The sequence below is a fragment of the Hypomesus nipponensis genome, chromosome 24, assembly GCF_054491055.1.
Source record: "Hypomesus nipponensis isolate SF chromosome 24, ASM5449105v1, whole genome shotgun sequence".
Lineage (NCBI taxonomy): Eukaryota > Metazoa > Chordata > Actinopteri > Osmeriformes > Osmeridae > Hypomesus > Hypomesus nipponensis.
In genome coordinates, this window is record NC_140384.1 from 5985492 (window position 1) to 6000438 (window position 14947).

Here is a 14947-nt window from a genome sequence, read left to right on the forward strand (position 1 = left end):
ACATCACTACATTGTTTACTTCCATTTTAAGACACGTTTTCCTTTTGACATTGTCAAAGTGGGTAAATGTTAAGCATGCAAATATATAAAGTTGCTGTGGATCTAAATATTCTATTCGCTTTACACATTGTGCCTTAATGCATTTCAAAGTCTTTTTTGCAACTTTTTGAAACAATTTCATACAAAAAGATTTGGTCACAATCATGCTTAAGCCTGAATCTGGAAAGACCCGCATGTAAAGCTACAGAATGGATGAAGTATCTTTACAAAGTTTCGTCTTGTTGCAGAGCCCTAAGTTCTCCATAATCAAGACCCTACATCTGCAAACAAACAGACCCATGACAAGTGTGTGGTCATGGAAGCCCCAGGCCCCATCAAGGGAATCTCATAGACAGCTTTGTGATGCTATAACAAGAAGTCAGCTTCCTCTAGATACCTGACTGTTACATAACCACATCCCAATCTCAGAGCATAGGTCTGCTCAAACCGATTATTGTGCATTCCCCCGATTAATCGGGGAAAACAACCCCTCAAAGTGTCATATGAACACGAACATAAACAAGTGAAGCCTAGCCCTGAAGATTGTTAACACCATCGGGTTCACCTCGAAGACACGTTCCGATTTTGCTCCACTATTTAACAGAAGGCGTGGATCACATTTCTATCCATCTGAGATTTTTTTTCCCCCTCCAAACTGGAAGCAGAGATGTGGCGGCAGATCTTGGTCTCAGGCCAACGGGGACATGCACTATAGAAGGGTTCAGTGTACTGGTGCCAGAAGCAACACACACACACACACACACACACTCATCAGGGATCTGGATCTCTACTGTAGAACATCCATCAGAAAGTGCACGCTGTTTGTCTTTCTTATCAGATTCCTTTTGGCCTACCGTCATCACGTAGTTGAAGTACAGTAGGCAATGCAGGAGTGTCCACACACCAGAAGAGAAGTAGGCTCTACTACTTCATCGTTGCGTTTCTCGACCAGTTTTACGATTTCAGTCATGCAGTTGTGTTAGTCTGATTATGTAGTCCTAACTGGATTGATATGCTACAAATGCAGGTTTCATATTTGTTAAATGTTCGTATATGATTTTGCACAAGGTTGCAACCTTTACACTCAAATGTGTCACATATTTATCAAAAGAAAATCATAGCAAGAATTAAGTTATCTCCATCCATTTTCTAACTGTAGTTGTAATTTCTCTGTTTGCAGATAAGGCTTGCTTTACATCTTGTTCTCTTGCAGAACTATCAAATGAACAACTCAAAAGTTGATACTTAACAAAAAGAGTCTTTGCATCTTTACTACAGTTTATCTAAAAGGATAGGCACTTTGTATTAAACATTTGAAGCTGTAAGAAACATTAGAACCTGAAATGATGGCAAAACTGTAAGCAATACACAGAAAAACACACTTGTCGTTACACCGTACAAAAAAATGCACACAATAAAAAGATAACATCTACGAAAGTTTAAAATAAAACCAAAAACTGTTATTTTTTTCTCCCTCTACTTGCTCAAGTACGGCGGTAGTGAAGTTTGACGGAAATGTTCAACAGAAAGAATCCACTAGTGTGTAACAACAACACCATTCCCCTTGGTAGATGTGGCGCTTCTGACAGCTGGACAGGAATGTGACTAAGGACCAGGAAATATCACAGAACGGCAGAGTCTGGAAGGAAAGCAGAAAAGCTGCTTCCCAGTTAAGTAGAATGTATGGGGTGTTCAACCAATCCTGTGTCAATAAACATCCTAACCAGCATTAGTGATTGGATAATTACATTTATCAAGGAACTTTTTGATTATTATGTTTAAACCTGTTATGGAGAATATCATGTTTGATACGGGGAAACAATGTTTAGGAATTTTAAGACTGGTTGGTCTCCATTTGATAGTTTTTAAAGAAGAAAATCACTTGGGTCCTTAATAAACAATGTCCTTCTCTTGTGTAAAAGCAATTCAATCTTACAGGTGCTACAACTCTAATTTATTCATCAATTTGCATCCAATTTTCCCATCACACAAGTTGTAAAAATGTCACGTCTCGGATTCCATCCAAATAGAAATGTCCCCTTTGTTCCACTTCACCACGAAAGGATTAAACACAACTTTGTACACGTATTTAGCAACAGTGTAAACGAAAAAAAAAAAAAAAAGAGATGATAAAACTCATCACATTTAATCCAAAATGCATTAAAAACATCCGTTTGAAGCCATGCTAGCACCATCCGTCCTCCTCTGCCTCATAGTAGTACCTGGGCACCCTGGCCCCGGTGCTTGGGCTGCCACTGCCCCCAAAGGTGAAGTGGTATCCGTTAGCCACCCCCAGGCTTTGCTGGGGGGGCAGAGGCAGGCCCCCCACGTGAGGCAGCGCAGTCCGAGGCAGACGTCCGACGGCGTGAGGGCGAGGCTCGTCCTGGAAAAAGGCCAGCTCGTTCCGCAGGCTACAGAGAGGGCTCCCGATGGAGGGGGCCAGGAAGGGCTCGGAGCTGATGCGGGTGACGGGGGAGGGGACGGGGGAGGTGCCGCCGTGCAGGAGGGCGTTGTGCTCCGACAGCCCTCGGCTCAACCTGCCAGGACTCGGGCTGGGCGGGCCGGCCTGGGCGGACACAAAGTGCACGGGGGAGGTGTTGGCAGTCTTGTAGGCCACCCCAGGCCGGGGGGTCAGGGGGGTCTGGGGGAGCTGCCTGCGGCCACGGCTGGGCGTGCTAACACCTGAGGTCAACATCACCGGGCTGCCTTTAGCCCAACCACTGCCCTGGATGAAAATGGGACAAAGCAATTTGAAACGATAACAAACGATGAGAACACGCGGGAGTGGAGGGAACGCAGGGACGGGGTCGGCGGAAGGAAGGAAGGAAGGAAGGGAGAAACGCCGTCACGCCGTGAGAGGAGAGTGGACGGCGAGGACAGACAGGAAGAGGACAGGTGACAGGACAGCATTTCATGGGCGGAAAAAGAAAGAAGACAGACAAAACGGACGGACAACGATGAAGAAAGAGAGAGTGGAAAGAGAAGTGAAAGGCCATGAGAGGTTGCACCAAAGTCAGACAGAAGAAGAAAGTTGCAGCGGAGACAGTCAAGCGCGCGGACAGGTTAGCGAGAGTAGCCACGAGGAGGTACACCGCTCATTTACGTCATCAGAAATTCTCCATTCCTAAGCTTCAGATTTAACTCTCCTACACCGACAAGACAGATGGCCGGCTGTGTCCTGACTTGCCCAAATCCCCCTGCCAAGGCAAAGCCCCCCACCTGTTTGTTGAAGCTGGTGTCCTGACCCTCGCTGGGGGAGGTCGCACAGCTGGTGGTGGCAGACTTGGTGTGGCAGTGTTCCCGGCTGCTGTAGCGGTCGCAGGAGTAGTAGCGGTGTTTCTCCGCCGTCGCCGAGGAGGAGTGGTGCTTCCTCTGGTGGGAGCGCCCGCGCTCGTGACCCCGCTCTCCGGAGGCCGGCTCTGCTGCCGCATCGCCCGGCGCACCTTCACACAAAGCCAAACAAACATGGCCGACACGCGGAACAGTGACTGCCGTACACCTGCGCATGGTCGTAGGCGGGAGAGTGGCCAAACTACAGCGGAGTGGTGTCATCGTGAAGATCAGTGAGGATCATTGAATTGGATCGATGTGGAATGTCGACGTTCCGTTTTCTTAAAGGAGTCTAAATGGATTCACGGCAAATCAACTAAAAACCTTCTTGTACACCGTCTTAACACACGGGGCCAATCTACGTATGACAGCTCTTTGAGCACTTACCTCAGTCAAAGGGAAGATTCCTTCAAGTCAAAGACCACATTGACTGAACACCGCAGCCCCCCATCCCCCCTCCCTCCCACCTTTAAACATTATTCTTTCTCCGCGCCTGAGGTTGCCCTGCCGAGAGGCGCCCATAAATTAGCGGGCCACTGGGTCTGCGTATCTGTCAGTCCCTTTTATCTGGGTAATAAAAGCCAGCTGTGGAGCCGCCTGGCCTCTTCCAGCCAGGCCTGGCCTCTTCCAGCCAGGCCTGGCCTCTTCCAGCCAGGCCTGGCCTCTTCCAGCCAGGCCTGGCCTCCTCCACGCAGCTCTGAGGTGATCTGCGTGACAGACGAGCTCCCGAGGCCTGACAACGTCGACCTTCTTACGTCAGGCCCACATTGTCTTGTATTTACAGGATGTGTGTTTGGTTGGAGGCCCGCGAGCTGTCCGATTTTACAACTGTTTGACACTCGTGTTTTAGATTTCGAGTATTGGTGGGTGGGCACTTATATGAAACATAAAGCTTAATAGGTCACGGGGGTTCCCATTGAAAACTTGCTTTGCACAATAAAATAAGCCCTTCGGTGTGCTAGAAGCATTAAGGGGAAATCCACGTGTTATCGTTATTACGTCAGTCTATGTGTGGTCAGTGTGTGCGTGCGTGTGCTTGTATGTATGTGTGTGTGTGTGTGCACCAACCAGCTGTGCTTGGAGGCTGTCCTCCCAGGCTCCTATCCAGGGACCTCTGCTTCTTCTCCTTGTCTTTCTCTCTGCGGTGATGGCAGCGATGGTGGTGGCGGTGATGAGGGGCCCTCTCCTGCGAGGGCTTCTCCAGGGTGTAGTCACGCAGGTTCACCTCCTGGGGCCGCTGGGGCGCCGCGGTGGAGGCAGAGCGCTTCACGGGGGCAAAAAGCACAGGCAGATTTAGAGAAACGTTTCCACCTAGTGGAGATTCTTCCCTTCTGCAGCTTTGGCAAGAGCATATATTTAACTCGCAGTGTCCCTGAGAGCGTCTTACAGAATTTCCCGCCGGGGAGTTCAGACACAGGTCTTATCTCTGAGCCGAAAACAACCGTCTGGGTGTCTCCAGGATCAAGGAGGATATCTGTGGTCCCTCCCTCCACCTGCTCCAGCTGGCCTGTCTCCCTCAACCCCACCTCTGTCAGATCACTGGCTCAACACAAACCGGCTTCGCAGGTGTCCGTCCAAAACTGCGTGCTTGCCTCCTCGGCTGTGCTTTAACGACTGTATCTCTAATCCTCCCTCAACAAAAGGGCGACTCCCACATGTAGGAGAGACATGACACAGCACCTGCCATTTACCTCAGACCCGTACATCAGACAAGACTAATAATAGGACCCCCAGAGACAAAAGGCAAACATAGAGTAATGCACCGTCATCAACTAATACTACAGTACCCCCAACATACAATTATTTTATTTGTAAAGAAAAAACGATTGTTGTGACATGTTGGGAGGAGAAGGGGAAGGAGACGGAGGTACGTACAGCCAGCTGGATCCCCTGTCCGTGGACAGGCGTCGGGCCAGAAGGAGAAGGCAGATAGTCGGGTGGATCGGGGGGATGGAGGAAGAGAGGGGGAGAGAGGGAGAGGCGACATTGAGGAGTTAGAGCGAGGGGTGATAACCAAAGTGAAGAAATAAAGTAAAGAGTCAATAAGAAACAGAAGACAGGCATACGGCCATCGAGAAAAAAGCAAAAAAACATTCCAATCAGACAAAGAACAAGAGAGAGAACAAACACCTAAGATGGGGAAGAAAATGTATTTTCTTTGATTATATATTTTTTCAGAGAACTTCCAGAACCATCTGTCTCTCCTTCATTAAGTCAATTCAGGATCTGTTGTGTGGATTTCACCACCTGGCAATAACCCAGCATTAGCTATATGAATCTATATGGGACAGAAAGATCCTGCTCCTCCTATAGATAACTGGTCTCCATCAGCACAGCCTGGACCCTGACTAAGATATCCCAGGAACCATCTTGGGCTGTGTTTCTTTTGTTCTAGTGAGGCCGGCCAATATGGACGAGAGCCAGCCAGGCCAAGTCTTTGGAGTACGGATACCCAAACAAACTCCAAAAAGGAGGAGGGGGGAGGGGATTCATATATTAAGAGGTGCTGAAAGCGTCAAATCAACATCTCATGTTGCTTATCGTCCGGAAGAGCGAGTCGAGAGGGATTGGGGGCGAGCTGGGCGCTGTGTGGAGGCTCATTGTGAGAGCGCAGGGCCACGTCTTCCCCCCTCGGAGCAGCCCCGCGTGAGCGCTCCATGTCTGTCCTGGGTGTCGCGTGTCAGTCGAGCACAAAGAGCATGTTGACCAGGCTGAGACTGAGAGATCTCTGGGCCGACCCTGGCACAGCCCAGGAGCCGCCGGGAAATGAGAGCTCACCAAACAGAAGAAGAAGAGAGAAAAAAAAGAGGAAGAAATCTAATCAAATGAAGCGGCCGGGGGAGATTGAAATCCATCAGTGGGGATTCCGGCTTGAGGTCAGGCCACATACCTCCAATTCTGCTCGAACAATAGCGAGCGATTTTCCTAAAGGCCATCTCTAATTGTATTTGCTGAGGGATTTCCTGCCCCCCCGATGATAAAAGGTGAGAAATGCACAATGCTGGGGGCATCACAGGGCAACCCCCCCTTCCAGACTCAGCTCATTAATCCTCCTCTTCACGTTCGTCTAGTAACAGAATCACTCTCTTCCTCCCTCCACCCCCCCCCCCCCCCCCCACACACACACACACAACTTTCTACCCACAACCATTTCGAGTCACTATCATCTTTTTCTGTTGGCAACAGTGGAAAAACGATACGGGGCAAATAGCTGGCAGCCGTCCCACGTCTAATCAAATGATCTGGGACTTCTCCTCTGCACTAAAAGTAGGATCAACACGCATCCATTCTAATTGGCCCTTGAAAGGAATGCACTTAAATGCAGCAATCGATCAACATCAACATCACTCAGGAAATGAGCAGCTGATCGGGTTTCTCAGGACGGACCGAAGGATTCATCTTGATTTCTTTTCTTTTTCTCCCAAAGCAGTAACTTCAGAAGATGGATAGAATTCAACACATTTGATAGAAATATCTAGTGAACCATCTTTGCCTTTCATGGCTCCACCATATCCATTGTTGCTGAATGAAATATGCTAATGTGGTTTGTAAGTGTGTGTGTGTGTGTGTGTGTGGGGGGGGGGGGGGGGGGGGCACCTGTAGCTCAGCGTTGAGGCGAGGCATGGACACCGCCCTTCCATGGCTTTCCAGAGAAGAGCCGTCACCAGGCACTGAAGCCACACTCGTATCCATCTCCTTCATCTCCACAGACTCCTGGAACACACACACACACAGACAGCACAAAACAACACAGCAGACACAAATACATGCACCAAAAAGGTTACTGAATCTAGAAGGACATTTTTACATGGAAAATCGGGGTTTGAATCGGAGAGCAGTGGTACCTTAGGACTGGCTGGGTTCGGGACGTCCTCTGACTGGTCCCTGGATCTGGCTTTCTTCATCTTGGGCCTCTGGACCTCTCGAGACTCTGTGACCCAGGAAGACGAGCCTTGGATGGGGTGCTTATGGCCCGGCCTGGATGTCACAGGCACACATATAGAGGTGATTACCCCCAGACATGATCTACTGCAACTGGACGAATGGCCGTTCACCCAATGACAAAGTAAAACTGGACATCGTGGGGCTGGGGGGGGGGGTGGGGGGGGGGGCAAACTTACAAAGCACCCCCGTTGTTAAGGGAGTTGGTGCTAGGTCTGGCCTGGACCTGAGCCTGGGCCTGGGGCTGGGCCTGGGGCTGAGGCTGGGGCTGGGGCTGAGGCCGGAGTTCACAAGGAGGCTCCACACTGTTTGGAGGCATGTCCTTCTCCTGCATGTGAGTCAGAGGCAGCAATGGCTTAAACAGAGCCTCGATCTTACTCTGTGGAGGAGAGATGGATGGCAACATGCTCAGCGGGTTCATGGGAGAAGCAGAATGTTGACCCGGTCATCCCGTCAAAACGGTGGCCTTGAGAATCTAGATTAACCTGTGTGGATTTGGGTTGAAACATTTTGGAGCACAAAGAAAAAAAGACTTGACATTTTGACAAAGTGTTAGTGACGGGAGTGTGTGTGTGTGTGTGTGTTTACCTGCTGAAGTCTCTTGGCTTGCCTCTGCTTGAGGTAGTCGAAGATCATCCGGGCAGCATAGAGCTTCCCAACTGTGAGCTCATTGGCTGAGGAGGTGAGAGAGGGAAGTGGATGCATAAAACTGCTGACTCATTTGTGGTCTCGTTCATCCCTATTGGTGTTGAAGTGATCGTATGGAGCCAGTTAATTTCCCTCATAGAAGGTTAAAAGGGAACACTCGCTAAGCCAGAACTGCAGATTTGTTCCTAATAAAACTGGTCATTTTTTATGCGTAGATGGAAGCACATTTTTTAGATCCATTTAAAATATCTGTTCTGTTTTTTTGAGGTCATACTCTCCTGTGGCCACAAGGTGTCAGTGTAAGCCAAGCTCATCCTGTGGATGGGCTCTGCAGTCACTGCTGTATGGGGCATGGGAAGAACGTCTAGAAAGCTGGAATGGCCCGGTAGTATTTCAACGTGGAACACATGGTGGATATCTCGGGCTGTTTACCTCATAAAGACGCAGTGTAAACAAACACCGAGATGATACATGCAGGTCAGACCTGATCCCCAGGAGAGATCGACACAAAGAGAGACGTGCTCACGCTTGTGTGGAGTCACCAGCAGGTCCATGGTCTTCTGGGAGAGACTGGGCCACACCGTTGCCAGCTCCTTCTTCAGCTCTGCGTCAGACAGACGTTGGCCCACCATCCCTGGAGAGAGAGAGAGGGAGAGAGAGAGAGAGAGAGAGAGAGAGAGAGAGAGAGAGAGAGAGAGCGCATCACAAACCCAGTGCGGGCCCTCGTTTACCTCAGGTAGTCGGGCGACACAGCGAGAGAGAGAGACGGGCAAAAGAGCGGAGCGCAGCCATTGTGGAGGCGAGCTGGGGCGGAGAACGCCTCATTAAAACGGGGGACTGTGCGGTGAAGCTCGGAGAAGGCACTCGGCGCTGGGACGTCATACGGCCCCAATCACACACCCAGCCCACGACAGAGCCCTTTAATGAGTCCAAATGGGACCCATATAAGCAGGTATCCAAACCCCTTTGTTGTGAACAAACAAGCCGGCATCTGTCTCTGAAACACTTCTGAAGTACCCTGCCTGCCTGCCTGCCTGCCTGCCTGCCTGCCTGCCTGCCTGCCTGCCTGCCTGCCTGCCTGCCTGCCTGCCTGCCTGCCTGCCTGCCTGCCTGCCTGCCTGCCTGCCTGCCTGCCTGCCTGCCTGCCTGCCTGCCTGCCTGCCTGCCTGCCTGCCTGCCTGCCTGCCTGCCTGCCTGCCTGCCTGCCTGCCTGCCTGCCTGCCTGCCTGCCTGCCTGCCTGCCTGCCTGCCTGCCTGCCTGCCTGCCTGCCTGCCTGCCTGCCTGCCTGCCTGCCTGCCTGCCTGCCTGCCTGCCTGCCTGCCTGCCTGCCTGTCTGTCTGTCTGTCTGTCTGTCTGCCTGCCTGTCTGCCTGTCTGCCTGTCTGCCTGTCTGCCTGCCTGCCAAGGAAGAGTTGGATTGAGTAGGAAGGTTTACTGTAAAGAGGGAGAAGGAGGATGGAGAGAGAGGGGTGGAGTCGGTGGAGAGACAGCGGGATGGAGGGGGTGGAGGAAGGAGGGGCGGAGGAGGTGGAGAGAGAGAGGGGTGAGGAGGTGGAGAGAGAGAGGGCTGGAGGGGGTGGAGAGGGGGACAGAGGGTCTCACCTGAGCCCAGTTTAATCTCCAGGGCCGTGCGGATCAGGGCCATGAGGGTGGAGGTGAAGTGGACGGTGTTGTCGTCGGCGATGGGCATGTTCATCTTGACCAGGCGCTGGAGACAGCGGGGGAGAAGTTAACACACAAGTACAGTAGGCATCTCGTCTAGACCAGACCAATCAATCTAGAGAAACCAGTCTGTGTGCTGCCAACTGTCAACAGATCTCAAATATGGATTGTAACTAATGGCATCCTTATTGCAGGAAAATCATTCAATCACATAGTTACAATTTCACTGGAATGCAAATTGATTCAGTTTTGTTTATATCAGTTTGAACAAGGCTTGCTTCAGCGCACAAAGAGTTTCCTCGGACGAGCACAAGCGAAGAGACAAACTAGACATTCACATTCACCGCTAGTGGCAACAGTATGCACTGTGCTGCAAGTCAAAGTGCACCGGTGCAAGACTGACATTGATCGAAAGAAAAGTGAGAGAAAGGCATGTACGCATAACCATGGAGGTGTCTCAAAGATCTCAGGAGCTCGACTCTTAGGTTGCCAACCTAAACTACCACACACTTGCAGTGGGGAAAATAATTGGACGTTAGACCTAATAGCATCTAACTGTCCATTCAATGGAACTCGAACTGAACTGCCGATTAAAAGACTTGCAAAAAATCTGACGAGGTACTGTTAAACGCACAAATGATGTTTGAGGTATTGTGGTAGAGTTGAGCTCCCCTGAACATAAAAAGCATTCACCTATCATCAACGGCAGTGAAAAAGACGTATCCGACAGATTCAGAATGAGAGGGAGGGTGGGGGGGTGGGAGAGAGGGAGGGAGGGAGGGAGAGGTGAGGCACAAACCCACACGTAAACACGCACACACACACGCACGCACACGGACCCACCCACCTATCAGCGGAGAGAGAGAAAAAGATGAGAGAGAGGATGAAAGAGAATGGAAAATGCCACAGACCAAAACACACGGGGTAAAGCATACACACACACGCACGCACACACACACACACACACTTAGTCCTCACGTAGAAAAGCCAACAGAAACACACACACACACACACACACAGCCAGACTGATCCACATGATAGAAGCCAGGGGGATGACACACAGTTCAAGGGTTGAGTCAAACCAGGCTGGGGAGCGATGCTGATAGGTCATACAGTAACTTGACTCTCTTCCTGTCTCCAGTAGACTTGTGTTATTCTGAGGACAGGAGCTGTGTGAGGGATTGGGACATGGTGTATACCGTCCGTAATTGTCAAATGTACACGTTACTGTACCTGTGCATAGTCCCTGTGTTGCATGTGTGTTTGAGCTATCGAATGGCTATCTACTCGTGGTCTCAGTCTCATTTGCTTTACTGTAGGTCGATTAACAGGCCCCTAGGTTTTCCACGCTATAAGCAAACAGACCTCACTTAAGCTGAGCTTGCTCCGAAACAAAAGAAGATAAGGGCGAGGGAGGGGGGCGGGGGGCGAGGAGGGGGGCGGGGCGGGGGGCGAGGAGGGGGGCGGGGCGGGGGGCGAGGAGGGGGGCGGGGGGCGAGGAGGGGGACGGGGGGCGGGGCGGGGGGCGGGGCGGGGGGCGGGGATATAAGAGCACTGGCAAAACAAACTTAAGAAACACGGGAACACTGCAGAGCACAGATATTGGCTGGCTTTTAAGCCAATGGGAGAACATGGTCGAGCATAAGGGAAGGGAGGGAGGCTGGGCGAGAGGAGGGGAGGGAGAGAAGGAGGGAGAGAAGGAGGGAAAGAGGAAGGGAGGGCGGGAGAGAGCGAGGGCTACCTTGTAGGCGACTCTTGGCGGGCATTTCTTTCCCAAACCTAAGGGTGGGGACATGTGGAGCAGCATCTGATACATATCGAGGTGCTTGATACGACCACTTGACAAGAGCAGAAACCAAAACCCAAAGAGAGAAGGATGGAGGGGGGAAAGTTAGAGGGTCGGAAATCAAACATGAAGGGAAAGGAACAAACAGACAAAACAAAAACAGAAATGTGTGTTATTGAGATTTCCCAGCGTGGCATGGTGATGGATGCCATCCTTGCCCCCTCTGCTGAGGACCAGGGATGCATCAGAGGATGAGCTCAGGAACCCTGAGGGGAGACGTGGGAGATGAGACTGGGGTGAAAGGTCAACAGATGGGAATGCCGATGAGGGAGAGAATGACAGCATCGTTCGGGGGATGTCTGTCGGGGGGGCATGCTCACAGACATCCCGGGGGGGGGGGGGGGGTGGAGGTTTCACCAGACATACACGAAGACAAAGCTTTCAACGCCGACCTCGGTTTAATCCAGCCTCTCTCTCGGGTTCAGGTGGGCTTAACCACCGAGTCCGGGTCCCAGAACACAAATAACAAACACAACAAATTAATGCACCTTGATCCAATTCAGATGTTTTTCAAGATCTGAATCTGGCGATCAATTTGGGACTAAACGGTGTTTCTTTGTTTCATCCGACCGCACGTAGAGGAGGAAGTGAGTGGTGAGCTGGGCGTGGCCTATAACCTGGAGGAACGGTGGACGCTAGAAAGCAGGCGTGGCTGTAGGCATACCCGGGGCGTTGCCATGGCGTTGAAAGCTTTGCTTTGCGCTCTGGTGTCATTAACCAAAGCCAGTCAAGTCTGGAAGGGCGGTTGCTAGTGTGTAGGTGATTCGTTTGGTGCAGAGCCATTCAGTTTAAAATGTATTTTGGCATAGGCACACAAAGCACCCTATCGGAGGAAATGTCTGGGATTGCAAACCTTGTAGGCTACCCTATTAGGGCAGTTCTTCCCTAAGCCAAGAGGGGGCGAGATTACACGCAACAAATTGTACATATCCTTATAGGAAATCCGTTCGCTGCGAAAAGAATAAGCAGATATAGAACACAGACTTCAGGACAGCTTCAAAGAGAACAATGATTATCAGGGCTTACAGGACAGTGGCCGCTAGCAGGTTAGCCTCTACACGGGCCATCGGTCACCATTTGTCAGCATGTCTCAAACTGTCAGAGAGAGGTAGAGGGGGGGAGAGGTCTATCCCCTCTAGGCTATGTTCCGGGACAGGGAACGTGACTGGGTATAGGGCCCCAGCCAGCCAGGCGGAGGAGGAGGGCACATACCAGGCGGCAGGGTCGTACTCAGCCCAAACACGGATGAATTCGTCCAGGTGATGAGGTCCCAGTATAGACGAGTCTCGGGTCAGGTACTCAAAGTTATCCATGATGACAGCCACAAACAGGTTCAGCATCTGGCAACGGGCGTTCAAAAGAGAGCCATTATTACCGTCGCTCGACTACAGCTTGACTACACCTCTCTTCAGACCCGTCAAGTTCAATAGCACACTTCAGCTCCCTGGGGAAACGTCAGAAAGCCTCGAAAACAGACAATTATCCGTTAGCTGTTGAGCCTTTCTAAACCGTCTATGCGGTCCATCGTCTCACTGACCAGGAAGGAGCAGAGGAAGATGAAGGAGACAAAGTAGAAGTAGGCAAAGTCGCTGCCGCACTCCTTCCCCAGGTTCCCCGATCGCTCCTCGCAGGCCCGGTGACTCAGACAGGACAACATGATCTCATGCCATGCCTCCCCTGTGGCACTCCTGGCAAACAGAAAACAAACGCGCCCAAACACACACACACACACACACGTGCACACACACACACACAGGCACACGCGCAGACAGACGTGCAGACGGAATCATAGTTAGACCTCTGGTGATCACAGGGATGGGTTGGAGAAGGTTCAAAAGGGATTCACAGCGTGTTCCTGGTTTTCTGCTCCAAATTATACGGCGATCCTCGCAAGCACACTTCAAACTGCATCTTCACCTCTCTCTCTCTCTCTCTTTCTCTCTCCCCCCCCCCCCCCCCCCTCTCTCTCTCTCTCTCTCTCTCTCTCTCTCAGAGGTTAGCCTCTTGGTCGTCCCTCTCCTCCCAGCTGGAGCAGCCTGGGGGCACACAGCTTGACACAGAGCAGACCGCCTGTTCAGTGGTGCCAATTAATGCTCCCCCAGGAGAATACACACTCCCTGGCTTTGGAGGTATACAGGAGGAAAGAAAGGAGTGCCACTCCCCTTCCCCTCTCCCCTGGATGAACTTTGGAACTTCCCTTTACTCAGCCATTAGCTCTCATTAGTAGCAGACTCCCAGCTCTGCCTCCGGGCTGTGGGAGAAACCATTTTGCACTGCGTGGAGGGGTGCTGGTTCACATTGTGGTTTTCAAATGCTGCAGGGTGATGTAACGCTCTACAATCCTTTACAATGGCACCCTCACGGCTGTACCATTTTTTCCAAGCAGGAAATAACACAGTAAACGCTGTGTACCTCTGAAGAGTCTGTGTAGCTGACATGACGGGGCTCTTTTACCTGAACAGAAGCATGAGAGCTTGAAGGAAGGTGCAGAAGTTGTTGTGGCGATTGATGGCTGTGTCGTCATTGAGCTCGATGTTCCCAAACACCTAAAAGGAAAGTTCAATAAATACAAAAAAATACACTTTTGCTGCAAGAACTGCAGTCAACTCATTCCAACGTCGGGGGAACACAAAGTCTCGACTCCACTCACTTGCATTCCGATGATGGCGTAGATGAAGAACAGCATGGCAATAAGGAGGCAGACATACGGCAGGGCCTGAGAGAGAAAATGACATCAAGAAGCTTTACTTTTCCCGTTTTAAACCATTTCAAGTCCACGAGGTCTTCAGCTGCGGGCGTGAGTGTGTGTGTGTATGTGTCTACAGCACGCCACCTTGAAGGACTGTACGAAGGTCCAGAGCAGGATCCGGATGGTGTAGCCCTGCCTCAGCAGCTTGATGAGACGAGCCGCTCGGAACAGCCTCAGAAAGCTCAGGTTCAACAGGCGATCCTGGAGGGGGGGGGAGGAGCCACACGGGGGAAACACACTCAAACAACCTCCCGCCACACGCGCACACACACACACACAGCTACGCACAACCTCAGGAGCAACACACCATGCGATACTGTGTCATGGATGTGATGGGCGCGGGTCTCACCGTGGTCTGTATCGGGGAGGGGGGGGGCCAGACGTAAGCACCAGAGAGGACATTCAGCGAGAGAACAATGCAGAGAGCGAGAGGGACAGAAAGAGAGAGGGCACAGGGAGAAGCAAGAGAAACAGGACGAGTGATGACGAGGAAAGCCCAAAACAGACATGAACATCGGGTCAGAGATACCGGGGACGACACGTTATACGGGCGTGGCAGCGCTCGTGCGGCGCGGGACATTCATGTAAACGGCCGCTGCGCCGAGAGGGAGTCACACACGCGACGTTAAACAATCCTGTCTGGCTGCTCACATGCATTGTGTCTTTCACACATCTCTTCCCCCCCCCCCCCCCCAGCAGCTTGGAGCAGACTTCCCCTCTGCACTCAGCTG

The 14947-nt window shown here is 51.4% G+C and overlaps 1 protein-coding gene across 1 annotated transcript in view; it reads right to left on the bottom strand.

Annotated features, from left to right (window-relative positions):
• Nucleotides 1-199: 199 nt before the first annotated feature.
• Nucleotides 200-14947, bottom strand: part of cacna1ba (calcium channel, voltage-dependent, N type, alpha 1B subunit, a) — a 63153-nt gene continuing 48405 nt past the window's right edge. Inside the window, exons 33-48 of the mRNA XM_084690808.1 lie at nt 14566-14571; nt 14301-14417; nt 14118-14183; nt 13922-14013; nt 13005-13155; nt 12680-12807; nt 11363-11459; nt 9562-9667; nt 8486-8593; nt 7883-7985; nt 7491-7709; nt 7215-7347; nt 6965-7083; nt 4438-4697; nt 3259-3482; nt 200-2764 (exon numbers count right to left, since the gene is read on the bottom strand). Coding sequence (XP_084546934.1) covers nt 2225-2764; nt 3259-3482; nt 4438-4697; nt 6965-7083; nt 7215-7347; nt 7491-7709; nt 7883-7985; nt 8486-8593; nt 9562-9667; nt 11363-11459; nt 12680-12807; nt 13005-13155; nt 13922-14013; nt 14118-14183; nt 14301-14417; nt 14566-14571 — 2469 coding nt within the window. The 3' untranslated portion in view covers nt 200-2224. The remainder of the gene's footprint in view (nt 2765-3258; nt 3483-4437; nt 4698-6964; nt 7084-7214; nt 7348-7490; nt 7710-7882; nt 7986-8485; nt 8594-9561; nt 9668-11362; nt 11460-12679; nt 12808-13004; nt 13156-13921; nt 14014-14117; nt 14184-14300; nt 14418-14565; nt 14572-14947) is intronic.